At 34.9% G+C, this 24,093-nt stretch overlaps 1 protein-coding gene across 2 annotated transcripts in view; it reads left to right on the plus strand.

Moving 5' to 3' along the window:
• LOC113493121 (leucine-rich repeat-containing G-protein coupled receptor 5-like) overlaps positions 1–24,093 on the plus strand; it is a 240,709-nt gene that overhangs the window by 121,672 nt on the left and 94,944 nt on the right. For both annotated transcript variants that reach the window (XM_026870943.1, XM_026870941.1), the window contains exon 5: positions 7,592–7,645. In XM_026870943.1, coding sequence (XP_026726744.1) covers positions 7,592–7,645 — 54 coding nt within the window. The remainder of the gene's footprint in view (positions 1–7,591; positions 7,646–24,093) is intronic.

The raw sequence follows: 24,093 nt of genomic DNA on the forward strand, positions 1-24,093 counted from the left end.
ATAAATAATTATGAAGGCGGCACGACAGTTATAATAAAGACTTTATCCTTTTTCACAAACCCGTATATTTCCACAGACTAACAAAAGAAATAACCATAATTATTCCACCATTTATCACACCTTTCTAGCCATTTATAAAAACAGTTTTCTCTCACATTTATGAATGCACCAGTAAACCAGGTGTTTCTTTCTAAATAAAAAACTTCGCCATTAACCTAATAAGCTTTATGTTTCAAACGGCACAGTAAATCTAAACGCGTTTTATTTAACGAGTTAAAATTCTCGCAGTTAAACTCGCGTATGCGGGAGTCGGCTATCAGATCTCGCCAGTCCCCGGCGAGTTTTCACCTGACAATTTTAATATAATAATATTTTTCATGCGCCATCTTGCTCGCAATATTAAAGTTAAGTCGCACCATCTATGTCAGTTTTCATTTAAATTGCGATTAAAATCTGTATTTTAACTCATGTGAATTCAAGAATTTTATTTTAAGGAGTAATATTTTGCATGCCTTCATCTGTTATTAATCCGATGATAAGATATACTATAAATAAACTCAATTTCAGAAGACTTGGAGAAATTTACATTGAAAGTAATTTATTTAACATTTGCATGTTTTATCATTTTACTTTTCACTCTCCGCTAAAACTAAGCAAATAGGACGGGATAATACTGTTGCTTCCGCTTCCGGAATTTTTAATTTACGCGCCGATACGAAGCTTCAATATCCGGCCATCGTTCACCGAATCGGGTGAAGCTAGACTTTTATTAAAAAAACTCAACAGTTTTTTCGATATTCATAAAACAAAGCATTGGTTATTTCTTCCCGCTCTCCCCACGCCTATTAGCGGAGTGCTTCTTTAAGCACAATGCAAATTTAATTCTACCAAACTATTAACAGTTCTAAATGGGAATGCAGTGGAAAGCATGTTATACAAGCTCCTCATTCATACGTACCATCAAAGTCTTTGTACAACAATGTTAGGGCTCTGAATGGCCGCCGGTGAATGGGATTTCAGGTGAAACATAAAACAGTTATGGTCTCACGAAAGTAGTAAAAGTCAACGAAGTACACATTATGGCAGGTCCCTTATAATGTGTATGTTATTGTACATAGCATTTTGGTCTCACAATGTAGTAATAAAGCTCTATGTTTTGTACTAACAACATTTACCAAAATATTGCAGAATGTTTGCAGATATTCCTCGCTTACGATACTGAAGGCAAACTATTTCCAAATGAAGACGAACTTTAAAAAAACAGCGGCTTCAAAAAAGCGACCTAAAAAAGTCTAAATTAAAACGAAAATCCATTTTAAAGACTCGGAGCCAATATTGCTGAAGCAACGAAAATTTTATGCATAACACATCAGTTGAATTCGGTGTCGGGCGCAGACTATCGTACATTTAAGCTACGTAGTCTGTAGTCGGGGTGCTACCGTAGTTCCGTAGCACCGTAGTACCGTAGTACCGTAGTGTACGTACCCTTGACAGCTTATAAGCGAAATAGCATAATGGAGAAATCAATCGGGACGACGAAAGCCTCCGCCAGGTCGATATTGTGTGGATTTATGTGGTTTGATTCGAGTTTCGGTGATTGACAGGTTTTGTGTGCGACGAATTGTTGTTTCATAACGAGTTTCATGAGTAACTGGCCTTTGTCTTTGCCCGACAGCGACAGAAGGGTAATGAGTCCTTTTATGTAGGTTTTATCTGAGGTATTGAGTCTACTTTCATTGAGTTACTGTTTTAATTTAAAACTGACAACTGCTATAGCTTTTTTTCTCAAGTACTTTTCAAAATATATACTAAAAATCATAACAAAATTAATAGATTTAAAAAATCCCACGTTTTTTTTAATGTCATCCCATTAAATTGTTATCAAAATGGCTCTAACCGTTTTTATAGTTTTAAATTGCATTGTATTCAGCAAATGTCTGCAGCATGCCTCAAAATTGAATTACAGAAATCCAACTGGAAGGACAAACAAACAAGAAATTGAGTGTATAAAAACATGGGAATGTAACAATTTTACATAATTGAAAACCTATAATCCTATTCATCACTCAAACCAAACATTATACTGCCACCTACTCATAACGTAAAACCTCATATATTATGTAAACATATTCCAGCCGAGATTGAAACAAAGAACGTCCAGACTCTATTTCCAAGTCCTGAAACGAATAAAACGGATGGGAATGAACATAGACAAACATAAATCAAATGAAATGGACTGTTCTCGCCGCACTACCATAAAGAAATAACTCTAGAACTATATTTAGACTACATAAACTTTACTCAGAAATCTGCTATTACTACGCGCATGGATATGAAATAAACAATTGTCAAATACGCAAAATTACATTTTCAGTAATACTAAAATTTTAAGGGAAACTTAGTATCCGCATGTTTTACGACTGCGCTTCGTAAATCCCTAGAAATATTTACACAAAATATAAGTTATAACTGTATTTACATGTGTTTTCAAATAGAATGGGAAAATGTGAATATATGAATATAGAAATCTGAAGTTGCGTTTGGAAAATACTACATTTGTAATTTGCTTTTAATACGAGTACACTAGTAAAACGATAATTAGTTTAAAAATATTCAGGGTTATATTTTTTTATTATACAAAATATATTATAGCCCAATCTATACTAATATATAAAGCTGAAGAGTTTGTTTGTTTGAACGCACTAATCTCAGGAACTACTGGTTCGAATTTTTTTGCGTTGAATAGACCATTTATCAAGTAAGGCTATAGGCTATATAACATCACGCTGTGACTAATAGGAGGGAAGATACAATTTGAAATTGTGGAAAAAAACGGGGAAAATTCTAATCACGTGGACGAAGTCGCGGTCAACAGCTAGTAAATAATATAGATTGTTTAAACCGTATTTGACGACCGAATAACCACTCCATTTTAAAGTTTCCTCAAATGAATTCACTTGAACATACATAAAATTATATTTGATTCTTTATAAATGTTGCACTAGCTGTTGCCCGCGACTTCGTCCCCGTGGGTAGAAGATATAAGTTATGATTTAGGTGTACCTGCCCGGGTTTTTTTCAGATTTTCCATTGTATCTTCGCTCCTATTAGTCGCAGCGTGATGGTTTTATAGGCTAAAGCCTTCCTCGATGAATGGTCTATTCAACACAAAAATAATATTTCAATTTGGACCAGTATTTCCTGAGATTAGCGCGTTCAAACAAACAAACAAACAAACTCTTCAGCTTTATATATTAGTAAAGTATAGATTATAAATACAGCTTTTCAGATATCTATATAGGTGACGTGTCACCCGTATTAGTAGTGATATTTATAGTTGAGTATCGAACTCGCGCTAATCCTGGCCGAGCCGGATTGCATACGCAGTGGGTGACAAACTACCGCGGCGCTGATTGTTGCCTCCAGTTTGTTTGATTGGTGCTGGATTTACGTTTCAAACTTGTACGGAATAGAATTAGTCTAATGCTTATATCTGTGGTAACATTTGAAATGTTCTTAATCTTATACCATTATTGTTTAGTCTAAAAATAGTCTATTTAATTTAAAAAAACTGTTAAGTCCGTCAGATAGATTTCCAAAAATATTGGATACGTATTTTTCATATTTTTTTTCGTTAACAAAAATGGATGGATTACAGGTAACGTTTCGTGTGACGTCACATGCCAGTACGCTTTTTACTAGCAAGGTAACAACTTAAGTTGACCTAATGTACCTATACAAGGAAATATTACGCAAAATATAATATATGTAGTTATATCTCTCTTAGCAAAACCTTTCCACTAATTACAACCCACCTTCACATCGACCATAACATCCTTATAAATTCCCTCCACCTTAAAACTACCATAGGGAGTTATTAAATCCAATGCATTTACAAGACAGTATAAAATCTCTCATCTCTAGTGTAAAGATGTCGGTCATTACTGGCTCTTTGTCCCCATCCTTTGTTCACCTCCAATTAGTCCTAAGTTGCTTCCACCTTCAGCGCTGTAATCGCTTAATAGATTATGGTTCAGCTTCCGAAACTCGCTTTTGTCTAACTTGCCCAGTTTCGACATAAATTTTAGTTGTTAAGTGATAATATTGTGCGGTTTGCTTCTAGTTTTGTGTGTAAGTATTGGTCGGTTTTGGTTGATATTTATGTTAAAATGGTTTACAGTCTAGTTTTGCTTTTCTGTTTTGTTTGATCGAAGATTATGTATTATGGTTGCACCGCCAAACGCCAATACGCGGATTTGTCACGGATTCGATACCGTAGAGTAAGTTACATTTTTGTGAAAACTCTTCATGACATGGATTAAACTAGTACGTGTCGTAGTAGTGTCGTAGTAGGTGTCGTTTAAAGAAAACATGAACTTCATAATAAATATGAGTTTAATAAAACACGTACAGCTGATGCTACAGTATCTAGTTCCAGAAACAAAGACAAACACTAAACTAAACAAGAAACGAACGTCACAATCAACCCACAAAAGCGAGCTACAATTAAATTTTACCTCTGGCGACACTGAAATGCAGGAGTACCTAAATCCCACAATGGCACATGGCAACACCGAGATCATTTTTCATCGTCGCGTCGGAAGGAATACGTGTTTGTGTGGACTGACGGCTCCAAAATATAAATCAGACATAATGGTATCAGTACAACGCGCTTTTGAGTCCACACTTGCCGGTTTTTGGGTTCAGCGGCAAGAAAACCCATTTGTAATTGTCAACGTTGTAAATATTGTTTACATACGGAAAACGTTTAATAAGAATCTGTTGTTTGTGTTCGAAGTTTTCTACGATATTGTTTAGGTTTTACTTGCGATGGTGGAAATATAAACTGAGAGTTGACTTGACAAACAGACAAAAGAATAGGCAGCCAGGATAAGGACTGTTGATTTCTTCTTCAAACTTTTTTCCATACCTATAAGATACAAAAATGATTATCTTTTATATACAGCAACTCCCTTGCATACAACTAAAGTGATTTAAGATTTTTTTTCGGTAGTTGGTACTACCGAAAAAAACCTTTGTTCCAAACAACGCTTTAAACACAACGAAAAAGACTTTTGATCCAAAAAGCAAAGTCATAACGTCACTCATAGGAATCTATCATCGATATCATGGCCATTCATGTGATGGATTTGAAAACCATCACACAAATTGTGTCGGCGGCCATATTTCAAGCGTACGCCACGCAATTTGGTTGGTTCGGCAGATTTTTGCAATCTGTTACACGATATCGCTCCTCAATTGTTATTTTTCTAGGCTATGCTTCGCGTTTTGTGCTGGATGGTGTTAATTAGGTCATGGATTACTTTGAGTTTGAGTTGTAATTCAAAATGCGTAATGTAATGCGAATGACCTTATTGATTAATTGCTATGAAGAAATTCAGTTTTACCTTGAAAACAATAATTATCATAATCTTTTATCATTAAATTTTTTGATTTCCTTATTACATTCGTCTTTTTTAACATGCCTCAAAAGTATGATAAAATAGTTAAAACTTCATAAGTGTTTCAGTTTTAATGTGTCACTAAAATCAACCGGCTTTTTTAAATCATAAATTCGATTTCGAAAATATCTCATCAGTAGCGTAACGACTAGTTCCAAGTGCCTTCTATAACATTATTGCTACACATTTAACATTCGTTCGTACAAACCTACGGAACACTCTCGATCAGCTTGTATTGTACCCGACACAGCACTAATTAACCGGTGGATATTTTTTCTCCACCTTGTCGCTCTAATGAACGAGTGAACAAATAAGCGAGTGAACGGAATGTTTAGCCATGTTTATTTAGAGCTCTTTGTTTAAATACAGTTAGCTGAATGAATGGCGATGTCGTTCATTCTTGTTTGAAGTTACGTGAAATATGAACTGTTTTTTTTTAATGTTTTGTTTCGTTTGTAAAGGTTTTTGCATGTCAGGTTGAATAGGATATGGTATCGTATTATATAGAAGTTGTTAGGCTGTCTTTTTGCTAAAGTTTTTTTTTAATTTCGATAGGCATAGCAGCAGTTGTGTAGGAGGATTTCAAGAGGAGAATTTCTTCTGTTACGTATACACTTAATTCTAATGTATTTTAATTACATGAAGAAGTATTGCAAAATTTACTCTTACATCATATTTTTTAATGAAATCGTTGTTAGAGAAATGTCAGTCAGCGTTTTAAAAAAAAGTGCTACAATTCAAAACACGAAAACACACAATTGACTTTTCCAGCTCGCACAAAAATAACAGGTACATCAGTTTTTTCGTTGAAACCCGCACACAATAATTGTTTGCGAAAGGAACACAAACCTTATCCCCGTGACAAAGCCGCGCTGTATCTATGTCGGTATTATTAAAATTCCCGTGTCTGTCAAAGTACAAAGCTATTTATCTATTAAAAACGCTATAAAAGCCACAGACACGTTTGCACGCTTATGTGTCCACACGTTGCGCAAAAAGTACGAAAAAAGTGCAAAAAGGTGTCGACACGTTCGCGGGACAGGCCCGCCGTGAAATATGGCCACCCCGAACACTCCCGAACGCGTGGACACCCTGTAATTTATTTACAACCTTGTGTACTGTTAATGGATATATTTTTTAATGATTTTAATGTCGGGAAAGGGTGACATGATTATACGTGCAGTAAAGGGACAATTTTATTAGGATGGGTTTTCGGACAAATTAGATTACATTTTAACGGCTTAATTGTATTTTGTAGTCTGATGGATTTATTGGTGTTGAGCTCGTTCGATGTTTTTGGTGAAAGTGTGGTTTTAGGTTCAATGGTTCGTCCGGTAGGGTTCCAGTACTCTTTTGGATAACGGGTATTCAGACTTTGGGAAATGTTATAAATAAAAATATTATATACACAAATATGATTAAAATAACATACAGAATATTATTGGAATCCGTTTTGTGACACAAAATATTTAAAAAAAATGATATCCCGTAAATATAAATTTAAATAATACATCGTGTTCTTATTTTAAAAATAGCTCACCTATTTTTTCTACCCTTATAATTCGAACAAAACACGTGTCTTTTCAAATAAGGAACACAAAATTTTATTTTTTCCTTCGAATTTCTATTTTGTACGTTTTCCCGCTTCGAGACGTAAGTTAATAAATTACTTTCACATGTTACAACGTCTCAACAAAGCCCAGGTGTTACAGTTTCAGGCCATTGGCCTGACAAAGCAGCCTTGCCTTTTTCCCTCCATTTCTATGCCCATTGACAAATTCCGCCACTGATTGGGAAAGGGTTGATGATAAAAATACCGTCTATTAAGACATTCAATGAACTTTTTGTGGAATCATTTATGAATGAAAGTAACCAACCAACGTAACCCATTATCCAATTTTATCAGAACATACTTTGATACTACTGCATTTGAGGACATAAATATTTTTTTCTATCCTTCAAGTAGTACTTTCCTATATTCGGTGACTTCAAACACAAAACTGCATTTACCTATAGTCTACTAAAGATAGTAAAATGTCTTCTTGATGTGTTACTACTTAGTCTAGTTTAAAATAATTATATCAGGATCACAATTCCATCCTAGTAACAATTTCTTCTTTTTGTTTCAGAGTACCGACTCCAGTCTACAACACAGCTTCGACACATGCAGTTATAACTCAACGGTAAGTACTTAGTCTATAGAATCGTAACAATAGGGGATTGATCTCTTCAGACTTTAGGCTGTAATAACCCCCTTTACTTCAGTCTAAGTGGGCATAGTTCTTGACAGATGCCTTTTGCTTTTACGACCCTCGAGTAACGTTCACATTTTCTACAAGGGCCGTCACATAAAACTAGGATGTCCAATATCGCGCCATCTGCTGTCCATTGATCCCCAAAATATCACTCAAAGCGCACGAATTACAGAATCTACTTTGCTTTATTCACGTCAAGTGAGAAGGGGACAGTTTTCATAAAACTCCCTGCCATGCGGAATGCGTAAGAATAAAATTCCAAGTTTACGACGGACGCGGAATGTATCGGATCCCTCCGGCCTCGCTCCTGGTCTCTCCACCTCGAACTCATAGCGAACTAATTACGCGATACGATTCCGTCTCGAACGCGGGACGCGAAAAATATTCAGCCTTTTATTTTTGTATTTGAACAAATTTGTCAATTACTTTTGAGGAGGGTCTGTTTCGCTTTGAAGACTAAAGAGAAATACATAAATTAGAGGAGTTCCCTTTTGTTTCTTTATATCAAAAGGACAAAAGTTTTTAAATCTTGTTTATGCTCATTATTGTGTGGGTTTTTTCCTTGGTCAAAATTGCTATTTGGCTTTTTGTTGTGCTGTTAATCGTAGCAGCTTACATTTGAATCCTCGGGCGCGCCGCGTGCCGCGTGTCAAGGCCGCGAGGATGCGCTGATTCACCTCGCCGCCTTCACCTCGGACCGCAAATAATAAAACGTCTAAAACAAAGGGAATAAAAGAAAGTCCTGAGTAATATTTACGTGGGTGCCCCCGTCCGACGGAAACAGAATGTTGGACTTAAATTTTGGGGGTTTTTCCCGGTATTTCGGACAAACTTTGGGGACTTTTCCTTCCTGACTTTGTAACGCGAGTTTCGGACCACGATTTTAAGTTCGCGCCGCGGTTTCCTCTTGTCTTTTGTCTGAATTTATGTATTATAATAACCCCCGCCATGATATTATGAACAAGGTAAACTGATTTCGAAACATTCGCTTTTGTTGTTATTTCGGTAATGGCTGTCCGGAGTTCGCGCATTTCCATTTGGCCAAACGATCAAACTCGTCCGAATTAAAAAATATCGTAACCATTTTGTTTCAATTCCGCTCGGGAATTCTCTTGAAAACTCTTCTGTGGGACTGAATTTGTGCTATTACTAATGTTCCCCACCTATACTGTGCAATACCCACTTAGTGCTATTGAATAATTCATTGTATCGGCAGCCAACAATAGGCAAAACAAACAAACAAGCAGAGAAAGCCTTCGGCACTGTGGCATGTTTGTTTCGGCACTCTCCCCCGACCTCCCCCCCCCGTCCCCCGGTGCATGTTACCTCTTCCGCTTTTAGAGGGCGCATCTGGAATACGTTTTTAACGACAAATTCATGAGACCCCCCAGATATGCTGGCGTGATAATAAATATGAGCTTAGTGTTTCATCCATAATTCAGCTGGCGAACATTCATGAATGCAGAGAAATGTTATGTTGGCTTTAATTTTTAATTTAGTTCTGTTAGTTAAAGTGAAAAATGGCGAAAATTAAGTGCACCGACTTCAGCGCTTGGAGCAGTATTTGAGAAGTTTTGTGAATAATGAATGAATGAATAATATTATAAGACGGTGTTTCTAAAGTGTTAATAAAGAGCGTTCAAGAATATACATCTAGTAGAGTGTTCTCGTAAATTGAGTCGAATTGTGGGGTATTGTTTATCGAGTACTTATAGGGTATTATAAGTTGTTACGAGTCAAACTATCGAATGCCATAAACATGTTTGAGAGCATAAAAATAAATACAAGCGTTGAGTAGAACCGGCACAAATACAAAACCGAGGAGTACAAACGGCACACTTCGATAGAATTGACTGAGACTGGTAATCCGAGAGATGCGAGCACACAATACTGCGAGGACACGGCTACACGACTCAAACCCGGCTAAAAGCTGTTTGCGAATAAATAGCTGCTTTTAAAAGCAATAGTTTTTCTCATGTTGCTTCTAGAATAAAGGAGGTTTTAAGTGATCGATGTATCTCTTGTGTTTTATAAAGTACAGTTACTCTTGTAGCTTTTAGTGAACCTTTGTGTTCATTCTGAGTTTGTTTGTTGTACATGTTTCCTATTACACTTATGCTGGGATACCCAATAATGTCTTTTGACATCTCAGTTTTACTACTGTGTTATAGAGAGATGAGAGAAAACAAATGAATGATTCCTTGACAAATTGCTGAATGAGACAATTGAATTCTTCTGAACATATTCTAAGGTAATGAGTAATACGTCGATAGTATTGTCTATACATACTGATATGAATCTAACACCTTCACCTGTTCGTAAACATACAACCAATCAAATAACAGTTTTGTCCCACGCGTTCAACAATGATCAATCAATTATAAACAATAGAAACAATTAGTACACATAAATAATTTATGTTCCCACATTATTTACGTAATTAACTTCAAGTATAGTGGAACAAAAATATTTTTATTGAACCTTTTTCTGTCCCACGACTATACATGCACAGGTTTCCCCAATTTGCCTCAAAACTGCTCTTTTCAAACCACCTTTAATACTTACCTTAAAAATAAATCGTTCTCATGCATTTCTATTACAAAACCTCATAAAACAATTCTTTATTTTCAATATTCTGTTTAAAAAGAAACAATACAATTGTACATTTTTATCACAAACGCATATCAATTACTGTAAACCAGTATGCAATGAACCGAGTGTATTCGTCGTAAATTGTTCGTCACCAGGCTCCCAGGAGACAACTGTAATTATAAGCCTCCATAAATTATCTGTACAAATTGCTGGACCGATATCGTCGCGTTATCTTAACATTTTTGTTAACCCGTGACATTGGTACATATATCAACGAGATACCGACCCCCGTGTGTCAAGGGCTGGGTTTAAATTAAAAGTTCGTGGTTTATTTTCCTGCGTATATTTTATTTTATTCGGTTTATATCGATTTGTGAGGCCATAATTTACTAATATGACGACGACGGACGGTAACTAAAGTCCAAAATAGCAAAATATTTGAATATTTATAGCGTTCCCCAACCACAGAATTACACGTCTTAAAGCTTAGAAAGAAAAACCATTTTGTTTTAGATAGGAAAATCTAACTTTTTTACTAGAAATGAAAAATAAATCAGTTCGAAGCCGACGGCGACAAAAGTTGTGCTTCTTGCCTGAGGCGAACTTTGAAAAATCGTTAGTCATTCATTACGTTTATCACCCCAGCCTAAATTAAGTCGCGGAGATAGGAGCCCTTAATTCCAAAACTCACGGATACTTTCCAAACAGAAATCGATCTTCTAGTTTATATTCCTACTTAGAAATTTATTTTGCGATGAGAAAAATGCCTTAAGACTAATGGACATTTAAATTTTGTTCGCATTAGTGGAAATACCGAATCGCATACATGTATGTTGTATTGTGTTTTCCACTCACTTCAAATGTTTCCTAATTGGCGTTAAGTTAACATTTCTCTTTATCAAAAGAAAATTACACAAAACACCATAAATCCGCTATCACCAAACTTCCACGACTCAAACGAATAAAACTTCGAAAATTTAAGTGAAGAACTGATTCGTCTCAAATTGTCCATAAAAGCGATATCGGGTCACCCTTGCGCCGTCCGCCGGTCCCCTTCGTTGGTCGTATCTAACGAACGAATGGCTTTCAAATGAGGGCCGGGGCTAAGACACGCGACTGAGGGGACCGCACATCTGTCAGCCCCTACGACTCACGACTCGATAGTTTAATGGAACGCCTCGCACTCATGAGCGCCTGGTAGCTCGCGAAAATTGGTGACCTTTGATCCTTGGAGTTTGAATAAAAAATATATTAAGTTCAAATAGGCAGTAATGGAAAATAACATGATTACATTGATGAGGTTATTTATTTAAAAACATGAATCGTTTTTTTTGTTTTAATACAAATTGAATATTTAGCTACACGTTGCTGGCCGAAACTAAACATTTAATCAATGCTTATTTTGACCCAAATTTGAACTAAAGAAGATGTTCAACAAATTCATATTCGTAATTAACATAACTGTTAAAAAAACTAAAATATATCTTCCAAAATAGTTGTCAAATTAGAACAATGTCAGAACAGATTATTCCACGCAAAGAAATATTCTCGAATAATAATTGTAATAAGTTGGAATGCTACGAAATAATCACAGACCAAGCGAAACCCGAAAGCTAAATAAAAACTCAACCTTCATAGTCTAGACACGACTTACACTCGACTTGCTAACTTGTTTATGATTCCAGATATAATAGTATTAGCAAATAATATGACTGGCATAACACATAGACTAAGACGTAATATATCACGCGATAACACGAATTAGGTGATAGTGAGGTAAACTATTTTGAACCTTATTGATGTTAAACTTAAGTGTTAAGTTGGCTTGCCTAAATAGTAATGCAGGTTAACTTCAGATATGTATTAATTAAGTTGTTTTCTTCATTTGCAATTTCACGTCACAAAAGCTTACTCCAATATCGCTACCTTTTTCTAACGTTTCAATATCACTTCCAAACTTATACTTATCTCAAAAACCTCATCTTCGAAGCTCACAAGAACACGTTATCGATAAAATCAAAAAAGTATCCATTATTATTTGCTGAACCCTTTTTTGCGCGTTTTCGTGAGGCGTTTCTATAAGCGTAAATTATATGTTTATAACATGCATTATCCCGGTACAAAGGGTAGGTCGTACAGTCGCGGGGTTCGGCCGGCCCCGGTATCCCGGCCTCCCCCGGCGATAATTCCCGCCCGTATTTGTGCACTCCCGTATTGGTTTAGATTCTTTGCTCTTTGAGACGGACAAGTAGTTTCAGTAGGCGATGAATTTATTTCTCTTAGTGCTAGGGTTGGTTTATAGCTTTGAGAACTAGTTTGGTATTGAAACGGCGACTGTTTTCTCAAAAGCCGCTTATATTGTAGTTTTATTAATGAAGAATCAAATCAAAATTGTCAAAATGATTAAAGGATTTGATTGTGGAATAGATTATTTACTTCGTAAAACTATGTGGTGTTTCACGAGATAAATTATAATCTCAAGTTAGATATAAGCTTTGCAGACAAATTTCTTAGAACCCAATATTCGTTAGACATTAGAAGCAAACAATAATTTTAATGAATGATTCGAATGGATGAGACATGCTATAAAAAATACATTCTGTTTCAAATGTCTCATTACATTCAGCCAGGATAACATGAAACGAAAAAATATAAACAAAAAGCTACCACATGGCTTTGTTTGATGTTTAAAAAAAATATCACATTTAAAATTCGAACGACCACAAGTAAAAAAAACTCCCGCTAATTATATTTTAATCAGTAGTTTACACAGACAGGGTCTTTGATCGGGGTGTTATTGTAACACGTGCGTCGTGCATTGAACACGCGTGCCCGCTGCGTATTGTAAACACCGGTTACTCGATAAATAACCGAGTGCCGTTGGCCAACGCACGGGTAATCGAATTATGAATCGAGTATTTTTTTCGCCCACTGTGTTGGCAGTATTTAAAATATATTTGCGTAAAATGGGGAGTTTTATGCAGTTTTATTTGATACGCGAGAGTAAGGAGGGGAATTGAATGTCAAGTCTAAGTAATAAAAATGGTTTTTATGCTATAAAACGTTAAAGGTAGTTATAAATTATAGGAATATAAAAAGATTTTGTTATGCGAAGTATTTATTTTTTCTTAACAGAACTTGTGAATAATATAATGTTTTTTGAAGGTAAATAGTTTTATAACATAGGATTCAATGTAGCTTTGATATGTGCTTAACATACTTATTTTTCTAAAAGTAAAAAAAAATACCGGATCAAAAGTTTTCGGAAACCTTCCAACCACATTTGGCAACACTGACCGATTAATCAAATAAAGCATCCAAACTTTGAAACTGGCTGAATGACTGTCAAAGCATTGAAAAAAAAAGCGAATGAAACAAGCACAGAAATGAAGCGAAAAATTCGAAAAATGACAAGTTCCCGCGCGTTTTACACGAAAGGTTTTTTGTCGATAGCATCCATGATTGCTTTTGAATATTTTACCGGCCAAACGTATTATGTATTCACGTCATAACCAAAGTAAATATTTGATGGCTCTCTATCTTACCAAGTTATTAATATCATTGTTTGTTTGATGTGACTTCGGTAAATATAGACCCTTGCAAATATTAATGTAATATTGGCAAGTGCGTATTGGGAGTAGTAGGAGGTCATAAGTACTTTTGATGTCACCTTAAGGTTATCCGAATCAGTCTATAAATGTCCATTACTTAACTAAAGTACAATGGATTACTGTTTTTTCGGGTAAGCAATCATTGCTGAACCTTTGTCTCCTAAACATTATTTTCTATTGTTTATACAACAATATGTATAGCTTATGTAATCAGAAGCTGTAGCGAAGGGAGCTTCTAACCTCAGAAATAGACAAGTAGCTGTAACACTAAAAGTAAATCAATTATAGAAAATCATCCCATTCATTACATATTACACACAGCAATAACTAAATATTCCAGTTAACTAGCGATAACAGATTCGACGTTTGGATACACACCGAAGCAGAATATTCCGCTCATTAAAATTCCATTCGGTCTAATGTTGCTGTTGTATCCGAACGTACATATACAGTGACAACGGGAAGTTATCAAAATGTAATTAGAGAATAGACAATACGTACGTAAAGCCTTATGAAGGGATCTTAACTAATCTGAGGCTCTTTAAATTACATCTTGAGGAGCTCTCGTACATGGTTATTGTATAATTTTGTAGTACACTTGTTTGCCGTTTTCGTATACCTGGGATAAAATTATATTAAATTAATAGTAGTAGATAGTAGTACATCCATCCTAACTAATATTCCAGTATTCTAATGTTAAAGAGAATAAAAATACTCTTCTATGTGTCAAGTAAGTTTTTGTCTGAGAAGCCTGAGTTAATTATAATTAGACTAGCTGTTGCCCGCGACTTTGTCCTCGTGGGTAGAAGATATAAGTTATGATTTATACCTGCAATATTTTTTTTTCACATTTTCCTTTGTACCTTCACTCCTATTAGTCGCAGCGTGATAGTTTTTAGCCTAAAGCCTTCCTCGATTAATGGTCTATTAAACACTAAAATAATTTTTCAATTTGGACCAGTAGTTCCTGAGATTATCGCGTTCAAACAAACAAACAAACTCTTCAGCTTTATATATTAGTATAGATTAGTAATATTAGTATTGATAAAGCTGTCTCCATAATGCCATTAATATTAATATAATACATTAATAACACACAGACATACATATTCCTGTGAGTGTTTAATTAAATCGTTTCCTTAAACCGTATATCATTCCGAATGTTACCGGTAAAGGTTTTCACAATCTTTTCGTAAATCGTATCTGGCTCGTGGTAAAGTCATGTTAATGAATTCCGTTTCAGATGTTAATTTTGGGGTCGATCTTTAATAAGGTACCTTACATTTTTGATTCGAAATGATCGTTTAAATATTTATCAAAAGGATATATTTATTATATTATAGTTTGGTTTTTAATTTTTTTGTGAGGGTTTTCAAGCTGTTTACGTACTATTTGTGTTCATTCAATTTTATACTAGTTTTAACTTGATGTACGAGTGTATTAAGCCTCTTTTATCTTAATACAAAATCAAGGTAAACATCCTCTTCAGTTTTTAAGACAAGTTTCTTAAGAAGCGATCGGTGTTTATTGTCCTATACTGAGAAGAGGGTGATGACCAAAAACATAACAGATCCCACAGCCAAAGCGTTAAATTCATACAGACGGCACTTAGAGGAGGGTTAAATGTTTTATGACATGTTTTTAATCTCCCGCCAAATTAGTTTCGTTCTTTTTTACTGCTTTAAGGAACTCTTCATCCGTATAAACGGCCCTTAATTTAAGGTTAGCAGCTGTGTAATGTTGATTGTATTGCGAGAGTACTTGTTATCGAACACTTCACCCTTTTTATGCGGATTAGACGAATGTACGGATGTTGTTTACCGTAAAAAAGCCGTTTGGACGCTCATTTACTTTTTATTCGACTGTAGAACGATTCTTTGAGTGTTATTCAGAAACGGTCCAAATAAACTGCCAGTTTATCTTCCCCCATACATTTAATTTAAATAATTTCTTGGAATAGAATAAGAAATTTGTTCAATTTATAAATTAAAAACAAATATATTTGAAAATGGAATGCGCTACAACTCGACGTAACCTTTAACGAGCGCTACTTTACCATTTAAAAAGCTAACGATACTTGCCACGATAAATTTCTTGAGGCGTTCCTTTATATTTGTTTAGACAATCGGGAGTAGCAATTAGCACGGGACCTGCCGCGGGACTTTCATTACATTAATCCTGGACATAAATTGCGGCCGGAAATAAATTAAGTCGCGACTTAAACCGAGCACTTAGCACCGGAATTAAACGACGCTTAATTGAAACTAGACGAGTATAAAAAAGCCTCACGGTTGCAGCTGATAAGCGAAACGGTAATCCTCTTCTAAACAAAGGATTTAACTTTAACTGTAGTTCCCTACTTCAGTACAGTATTAAAATATTCAACTGTTTACAAGTTCGGACGTAATCTCCGGATTGTTTTTTGATGAAAATCTTTTGCAGTACAAGTTAAGATTTGTTACTTTAATCCCAGAGCCATGGGTTGATGAAATTATTTTTCGACATTTTCTTTCCCATAAATCTTTTAATAGGCTTTTTTGTTTCTTTTTATGTAAACACAAATTTTTAATCAAACCATGAGAATCGTTTGTTTTCCTATTTTTAGAATTTTTAATTTAACTTTTTGTAGCAACTTTGTTACGCATTATCGTAAATTTGTTATCTTAGATCTCTTACACATAGGAGTGTAACATTTTGATACTGTGTAATGAAAGCAAATATTTGTTTCCAAACAAGTTAAACTCATTTCCTGATACTATTTTGATTTAATTTAAACAGTGTTGACTTAATATCAATCTTTGCTTTACAATATTATCAAGCAAAATATTTGTCGAAGCATCTGCTGGCTTGGTCACGTGGCATTCAATAGCAACCGTTCCGAACAATAATGGCATCAATTTCACACAAGTCCCCCACGAGACCCACGAGACCCTAAACTAATATTCAATAGAATCAATACCTCCTGACGAAGTCACCGCGTGTGGAACTATTGTGACTGTATCCGCCATGATGCTAGTTTTCACACGATTCGTCAACCCATTGTTAATAGCACACTTTTGTTGCAAATAAATAGAGAAATTTCATGTTCGAACGCTATTTCTCATATTTTATTAATGGTTGCGCCTTTTATAAAAGCAGTCTTGTTAATCCTGTACAAATCTTTATTAAGGGGGAGATATAAAGAAGTTGAATAAATATGTAAACGCCTGATTAGTTTGACAGACGTTACAAATGCGTTTATTATTAATGTTCTTGTTTTCATGTAAATTACTGTGTTATGTGAGGATGTGAAGATAGGGCATTGTTGGCGAGGCTACTATCACAGCAAATTTGGCAGTATTCCCTAATTCACAGCGGACAATTGAAAACAGAAAGCACAACATTGTTTGCATGTAAAATGACTGCATGATAACTGTACAAATGGTCTTGTAATCTTAGCTATAATCAACCCATTTGCATTATGTTAGATCCGTATACAATTAAAATGATACGTACTGCAAACAAACTTTGATGACAAACTTATTACTCTATCTCTGTTTCTTCAAGATTAAAAGCCATGTAATTGATGGCAAGACTCCGACACAACAGTTAATCTATCATGCAATGTTTAAAATACGTTCTTCGAATAAGGGATATCCTTTCTCCAGTCCAGCCGAGGCCCACAGGAATACGTAACAAAAAGGGGACAGACTGACCCTTTAGACAATAGTACATTCCTTAAGGTAATTTTCGGGCAGATGTCGGGGGAGTTAAAATTCCCCGGTGGACTAACCCTATACCCGCGATGGACATAGGGATCGACTGTCCGTGTACATATGTCTGTATAAACAGTTTCCCGAGGTTTTCTGGAAATTTCTCGGTGTATTTATTGGAGTCTAGTTTAAAAAAAGTGAATTTTTGTCTTTAACGTAGAGATCGTTTAATTTCGTATGTTGAAAATCAACGACCTTTATTTTTTGAAGGAAAAAAATGAAAGAGGACCTATTTAGAGAATACTAATAAAAAAGTCGTCAACCGCAAATATGTGATTATGACAAATACCAATTTCATATAGGTATAATTAAATAAATATCGCAGCGAATACATTTTCAGTCGCAACTGAAATAGATATTTAGCCAGCGGGCGTGTAAGTTAATTATAAACTCGGTTATAGTGAACTAGATCTGGTTTTGGTTATTTAGGAACATGTTTCAAACTGGTAGCTTAGTTTTGTCTGACTTAAGCAAGAGTTGCAAGATTAATTCTTGCAAATGTAGCAAGATTAAACTTTATAACGTTGCGGTCTTGCTTGGCTGGCTTTTGTGTCTTGGATGATTCTACTCTGGAAAAATGAAATTATCCTGGTAGCTTCAGTATGCTTGATGTTCTGCTTTTGTTAATTATTAACTTGGTTTTGAGAGTCATTATTTAATATAGAAAATTATTTTTCTTTTACACGAAGAAACTAGCAATAAGTCTGTATAAAACTATCTCTATCAATCACAAGATTTGTAAGTTTATTCACCAAACTACTGAGAGAGTCGTTTTAAGAATAGAAAAGCAATGTTGATATGCTTTTTTAGACAACATGTATATTATAAAACCATTAAAGACACAATGTGTAATGTTTTAACAATATCACACAAAACTCCATCGCTTCTATCATTCATATCTTCAGCTCTATTTTCTCCTAGTATAAAGCCTTCTTTCCTTTGGCGCACATTACCGTCCATTTCATTACTCCCCGGACATCCCCGCGTGTCGCCACCAGACACTCGGACAAAACTTCATACTGACAAACAATACGAACTCCTTTAATTCAATTGTAGGTGAAGTACATTTGCCGTTGTTTCGCACATTACCCCGGCGAAATGCGTTTCCGAAGTCTGCCCCGGACAACGGCCGTTTAACTTAATTGTAGCCTAGCATTATCTTATCGGGACAACGGGTTTATTTATTTTTATGTCGTCAACGTATCGCGAAAGAGGTCCAGCCTTTATCCCGAAATTGTCGTTTTTATGGTTACTGCCTTTTTATTTTGGCGCTCATTCGGATATTTATTTTTTTTATAAAATTAAAACGATATGAAAGCTTGTATGCTGTTGGCAGAGATTTTCTCTTACGCTTCGTTTCAGTTCGTTTGCGATTACAGATTGTTCTTTAAAAGATTTTTCGGTTAAATTTAAAGGTTCTTTTAAATTATAATAAACATTTCGTTTACACTAAAGTGGTAAAAAGTATTTTTTGTCATTTATAACATATCCGCAATTTTATAACCATTGTTGGTGATAAGAAATATTAGGTAAGTTAAGAGTAATCATGAAATACAGCGTAAATATATTTGTGAACCTACTTAATGTAACAGCTTAAACAGTATTGCAGTTAGTTTATACAAACGAATTTGTTTCATTTTTAAAACAAATGTTATTCAAAAACACTAATACACGAATTAATTAAAGTTTTAGGTAAGTTCCACATAAACTGAACACTAAATTCTTGCTAAAACATATTTTCGAAAAGATAATCGTGTAAAATAAATTTACAACATGTTTAACAGTAACTAGAGCTCGACATAGCTGACGGTGCGTGAAGCGATGCCAGGCGCACACTGCAAGCGATGCAATTATTCGTTATTTGCTATAAAAAGGGGCACAAATTATAATATAAAACTATTTTCTAAATCGAGGTATAGATTTGAAATATCAACAGAATAATATTTTAGGAAATATAGCCAGAGACCTTTGCTTCAATATCGCGAACTGGTCTACGTCACAGTAAACGTACTCAACATTATTACTCATAATATTCTCGAGGTACGAGACACGAGCATTTGCAAACCCTAAGGCAATATTTAAACCGAGTTCAAGTCAGTCCGCACTCACATCAAGTTCTACCGTACTAACACATAAACATTCATAAAACTCAAACTCTAGCACAGGAAAACAAACTTTACAAAATAGGGTGGACGTACCCGTCGTCGGCGCCGCTATATTTATTATCCGATTATTACCACAAAACGCTTTCACATTACAGTGCCCCTCGAACGTGTTATTGCACAGTCCGGCAACAGGGGCGCTCACCCTACCGCGTCACGTGAGACGTGAATTTATTCAATTAAAATCTAGTTGGTAGTTCGTTATTTGAATAAATTCGACATGATTAAAAAGTGGTGTTCGAAAATTGAAAGTATGTTCGGAACGTGTCACTGGATAGGGTTCGATAACTTTTGCGGTCATTGTTTATTATACCTATGTGATGTTTAGTTTACACATACTCTATTTGATACTTGTAAGCGGCGAGCTACCGCATTGGATTTCAATTTCAATTCGAAACAAACAAAAGGCATACCAAGTCACAAAACATAACCTCGAATTGGTGATATCAAACCTTTTGATCAATATAATACAAACTATCTTCAAAGCCGATATAAAGACAATGTGATGCCAAACAACAAAAATCTTCTCGATCCCAAATAAATTCGATAACAGGAGTAATGTTGATGAAACGTTACGTCAATTCAATTCCATAATAGCGCGCGATTTGACTCCCCGACCCACATTTTCTGTCAGTATCTTGAGAAAAATGACGTAACAAAATAACTACAAACGTCCTGTCATGGCGGTTGATTCGAGAACATTCTACATTATATTATTTTCATTATATTTTCGTTTGAACCATTCAGAAAGAACGTCTGAATGAATAACAGTTATTTATGAACTGTCGACGTGAACGGACGTCTTATGATCAGCGTTTCTGGTTGTAATGGATTTTTAGGCGAAGTGCTTTTCAGGGAATGTATTGTTAATGAATTATCTACTGGAAATATTTGGAGGGAAAAATAAAAACAGGCTTTCGTTTCTTACTAAGTGAGGTCACGTCACTTTACTTAGACATTATTACAAAGACAATTTTTACTAAATACTATGTTTAACTTAATAAGGAGTATTACGAATTGCCCCAAATGAAGTTTTCTTGGAAGCCAGTTTCAAAAACATTTTGAGATTTAACAAAGCAACTAGATGAACACATCTCTATCAAGCATCAAAACACCTCTATGGTGTTGATGCGAAAATCTCTCGAAATTCAAAAACAGCTCACAATTTAAAAACCGTGCTTTATTTTTTTTATTCTCAAATGAAATCCCATTCAGCCAGATGCAGCGTTGTTTTATCTGTCTCCGGTTATCTCGTATCTTTTTAAAACTACATTCATTGCTTTGTCAAAAAACTGGGGTAAAATATAGGTGTTGCTGCAAAACTTATCGTGCTGTATCAAGTGTCATTGTGTATTTAAAGGGCAAATGTGCAAAAAACTGCTTTTACGTACCGGTACTAATGGAACCTCTTCACTTACCCTCTGCTTATTGTATTTTTGTATGAGCTTGTGCATTGTAATTACAGTTTTTGAATTATTCTTGATAGTTTGTCTGTTGCAATGGCAATGTACTTGCCCATGCAAGTACATTGCCTAACTCCGAACTGGCTGGAATGTCAAGTTTACAAGGACATCAAGATTCCACCTCTATAATTATCACATCGCTTACTAAGAAGTTACGAGACAGTAATATATGGGCAATTAATTTTACAACGGTAGCAATCAGAGTGTTTTATTGCGACAAGAAAATTTCAACATGGCCGCTAAGACTTGTCTGCCACTCATCAATTTTTATTAACGCCTTGACAGGTACATTAATATCTTAATAACAAGCAATCATTTGAATATTTTCGTTAATGTGTTCATTAGTTTCCTTTTTTGTATGGAATTAATTGTGTTCGTTTCAAGTTCCGAAGAAGCTTCGCCTTTTGCGGAGTTGTACAATGATTGTAGCTTCGTTGCTAAGGACCGATCATACAAACTTTCAACCCAAGCCCCGATCTTTACAAATAAATTATATTCGCTTTTATGTTTTTAATGGGGATCCAAGACACGGTCACAAAAACTTCGTAAAGAAACCAAACTTTTTTACCAATCATTGCACATACAATGCACAAGTTTTTCCAAATCTTATTTAACGTCGATCTTTCGGAAAGTATTTGGGGTCCAAAGTTAGGAATATCAGAATAGGAGCATTATCCGGCCGACTTGGCACCTTCGTTAGACGGGACCGTCTTAAGGGGATACGGCCATTCGGGTGAAAAATACAGATACGGACCGATCGACTGCCGTCTGCTGTCTGGGATTATTCCTACTTTGTTCAAAAATATGAATGGGAATATTTTTTTGCTGTGTTTAAATTTTTGTTCAATCATTATTGTTCTTTTATGAATGAATAGGTTTCATTTTATTTAAGTGGTGAGTTTTTAAAACAAATGTAAGCAAGAATAAAATCAGAATATTTTGATATTTCAGTTTTTATTATTAAAATGAATATCTCTTTCAGAGTGGTACATAAAGACTGTCTGGCACAATCTTTCTTTAATAAAATATTAATTGAAAGGAGTCTTGAAATTCAACCTTTTTATTTTCTATTCAAACTTGTGCCGTATTCATTCAGCCATTATATTCAAGTTTTTAAAAATCGAAATGAGTGTTTGAACCGCGAGCGCGTTCGGAACTTACATCAAAAGTCCATTTCGGGCGATACGTCTTGGCATCGACCAACTATCGAAATTCGAACGTCTCCACCTTTTGAAATTCAACGATATTTTAATGGCCACTATCGGGCTGGGTCGATTGATTCCTTTTTTTTCAAGTTCCGCTCTTGAGCTTTGACAGAGCCCGATATTGCTTCGAAGCCCGACTTTTTATTTACGGTTCGAATGGTAAATAGAGTTCAGTGTTTACACCGAACGGTTTTGATTTTTAACTAAGAGTTTATTTAGCTTATTGATTGGACTTTTGCTAGTGTTCGCCGTTTCCCCGAGCTTTAGTTGCGATCTCATTGAGTGAAAAATAAATAAGCTAAAGTAAGTTAGTGGGTGCACAAATCGTAAATAGAAATAAGCATGAATTGTTAAGTTGTTGATAATAATTCAAATTGAATGTAAACAGATATCCATTATTCAGTTCTTAATCCTTTAACCCTATGAGTCGTTCTCAAGATTATAATGAAACAAAAACACCATCATTGGTATACGACTACAGCCTCATACATGTGCATACTATTTTGTTTCTTAAACCTAATGACGTTGGGATGAATATCGCATGAATGCAATACAATATTAACAATGTCATTCGAGTACGTTATGTTAGTAAACCACTCTACGCCACAATGAATTTCAGCTTCAAAATGATTTGTTATAGCAATACAAATATATTTACTGGCGACCAATTTAAATAGACACTGCATGACAGAGATGTTTGTTATTTACCGGTGTCAATATAAATTGGTCGAGCCTACACAATATTTGTTTTAGTTTGGAACTGATTGTGAAGCGTCGGCTTTTAAATAACGTTATGGTTAAGTTATAAAGCTAAAATATAATATATTAAATTAAAATCGTGTTTTATTTTCATATTTTATTTATGCATAAATTTTCCGAATAACTTACTGCTATTGTTCATAACAATAGTAAATTTGATGAAAAGTAATTCTGTCAATTTAAATTCCGTATTTAAAAAATTAAGAAGATGTTCCAAATTCTAAACTTAGAAAGTTAAATAGATATGTAATTGCAGGCAATTTGATTAAATTCAAATTAAGAATAGGTTTCAAGACGCGTCATTTTCATCACTTTTAAATTTTAAAAAACGCAAACCGTATCTACGCCACTGCCATACTATAGATAGTTAAATTCGTTGTTTTGTTTGTTAATTACTGAAACACGTGGATGCAAAATGTGATAGATTTAACTCTCGTATCGTCAGTTAATGTGGGCCCTGCGGTCTATTAGCTGTCAGTGGCACGTACCTGGCCGTAATTTAATAATTGGACTGACAATGCAAACAATACGCGTCCTATTCCAAATTTGAATCCAATTCAGCGGGCGAAAGTGATCGTTATGTTTTAACGTTCGGATAAGCGTAAAACTGTTAATGAAATTGCTATATTTTTTTTGTTTATGTACTCAATTATTTTTAATGCTTTTTGATTTTATATTCAGTAGGAAGTTTTTACGTGCTTTAACGTTTATTTTAGTGATTAAAACTCTGATTAAATCTTCTTAATCATAATTTTGAACACAACTAAATAATATAGACGTATCATAATTTAAATTTTCTGCTACAATACAAGCCACGTCTGAGCACACAACT

This window comes from Trichoplusia ni, chromosome 4 (genome assembly GCF_003590095.1).
Source record: "Trichoplusia ni isolate ovarian cell line Hi5 chromosome 4, tn1, whole genome shotgun sequence".
NCBI lineage: Eukaryota > Metazoa > Arthropoda > Insecta > Lepidoptera > Noctuidae > Trichoplusia > Trichoplusia ni.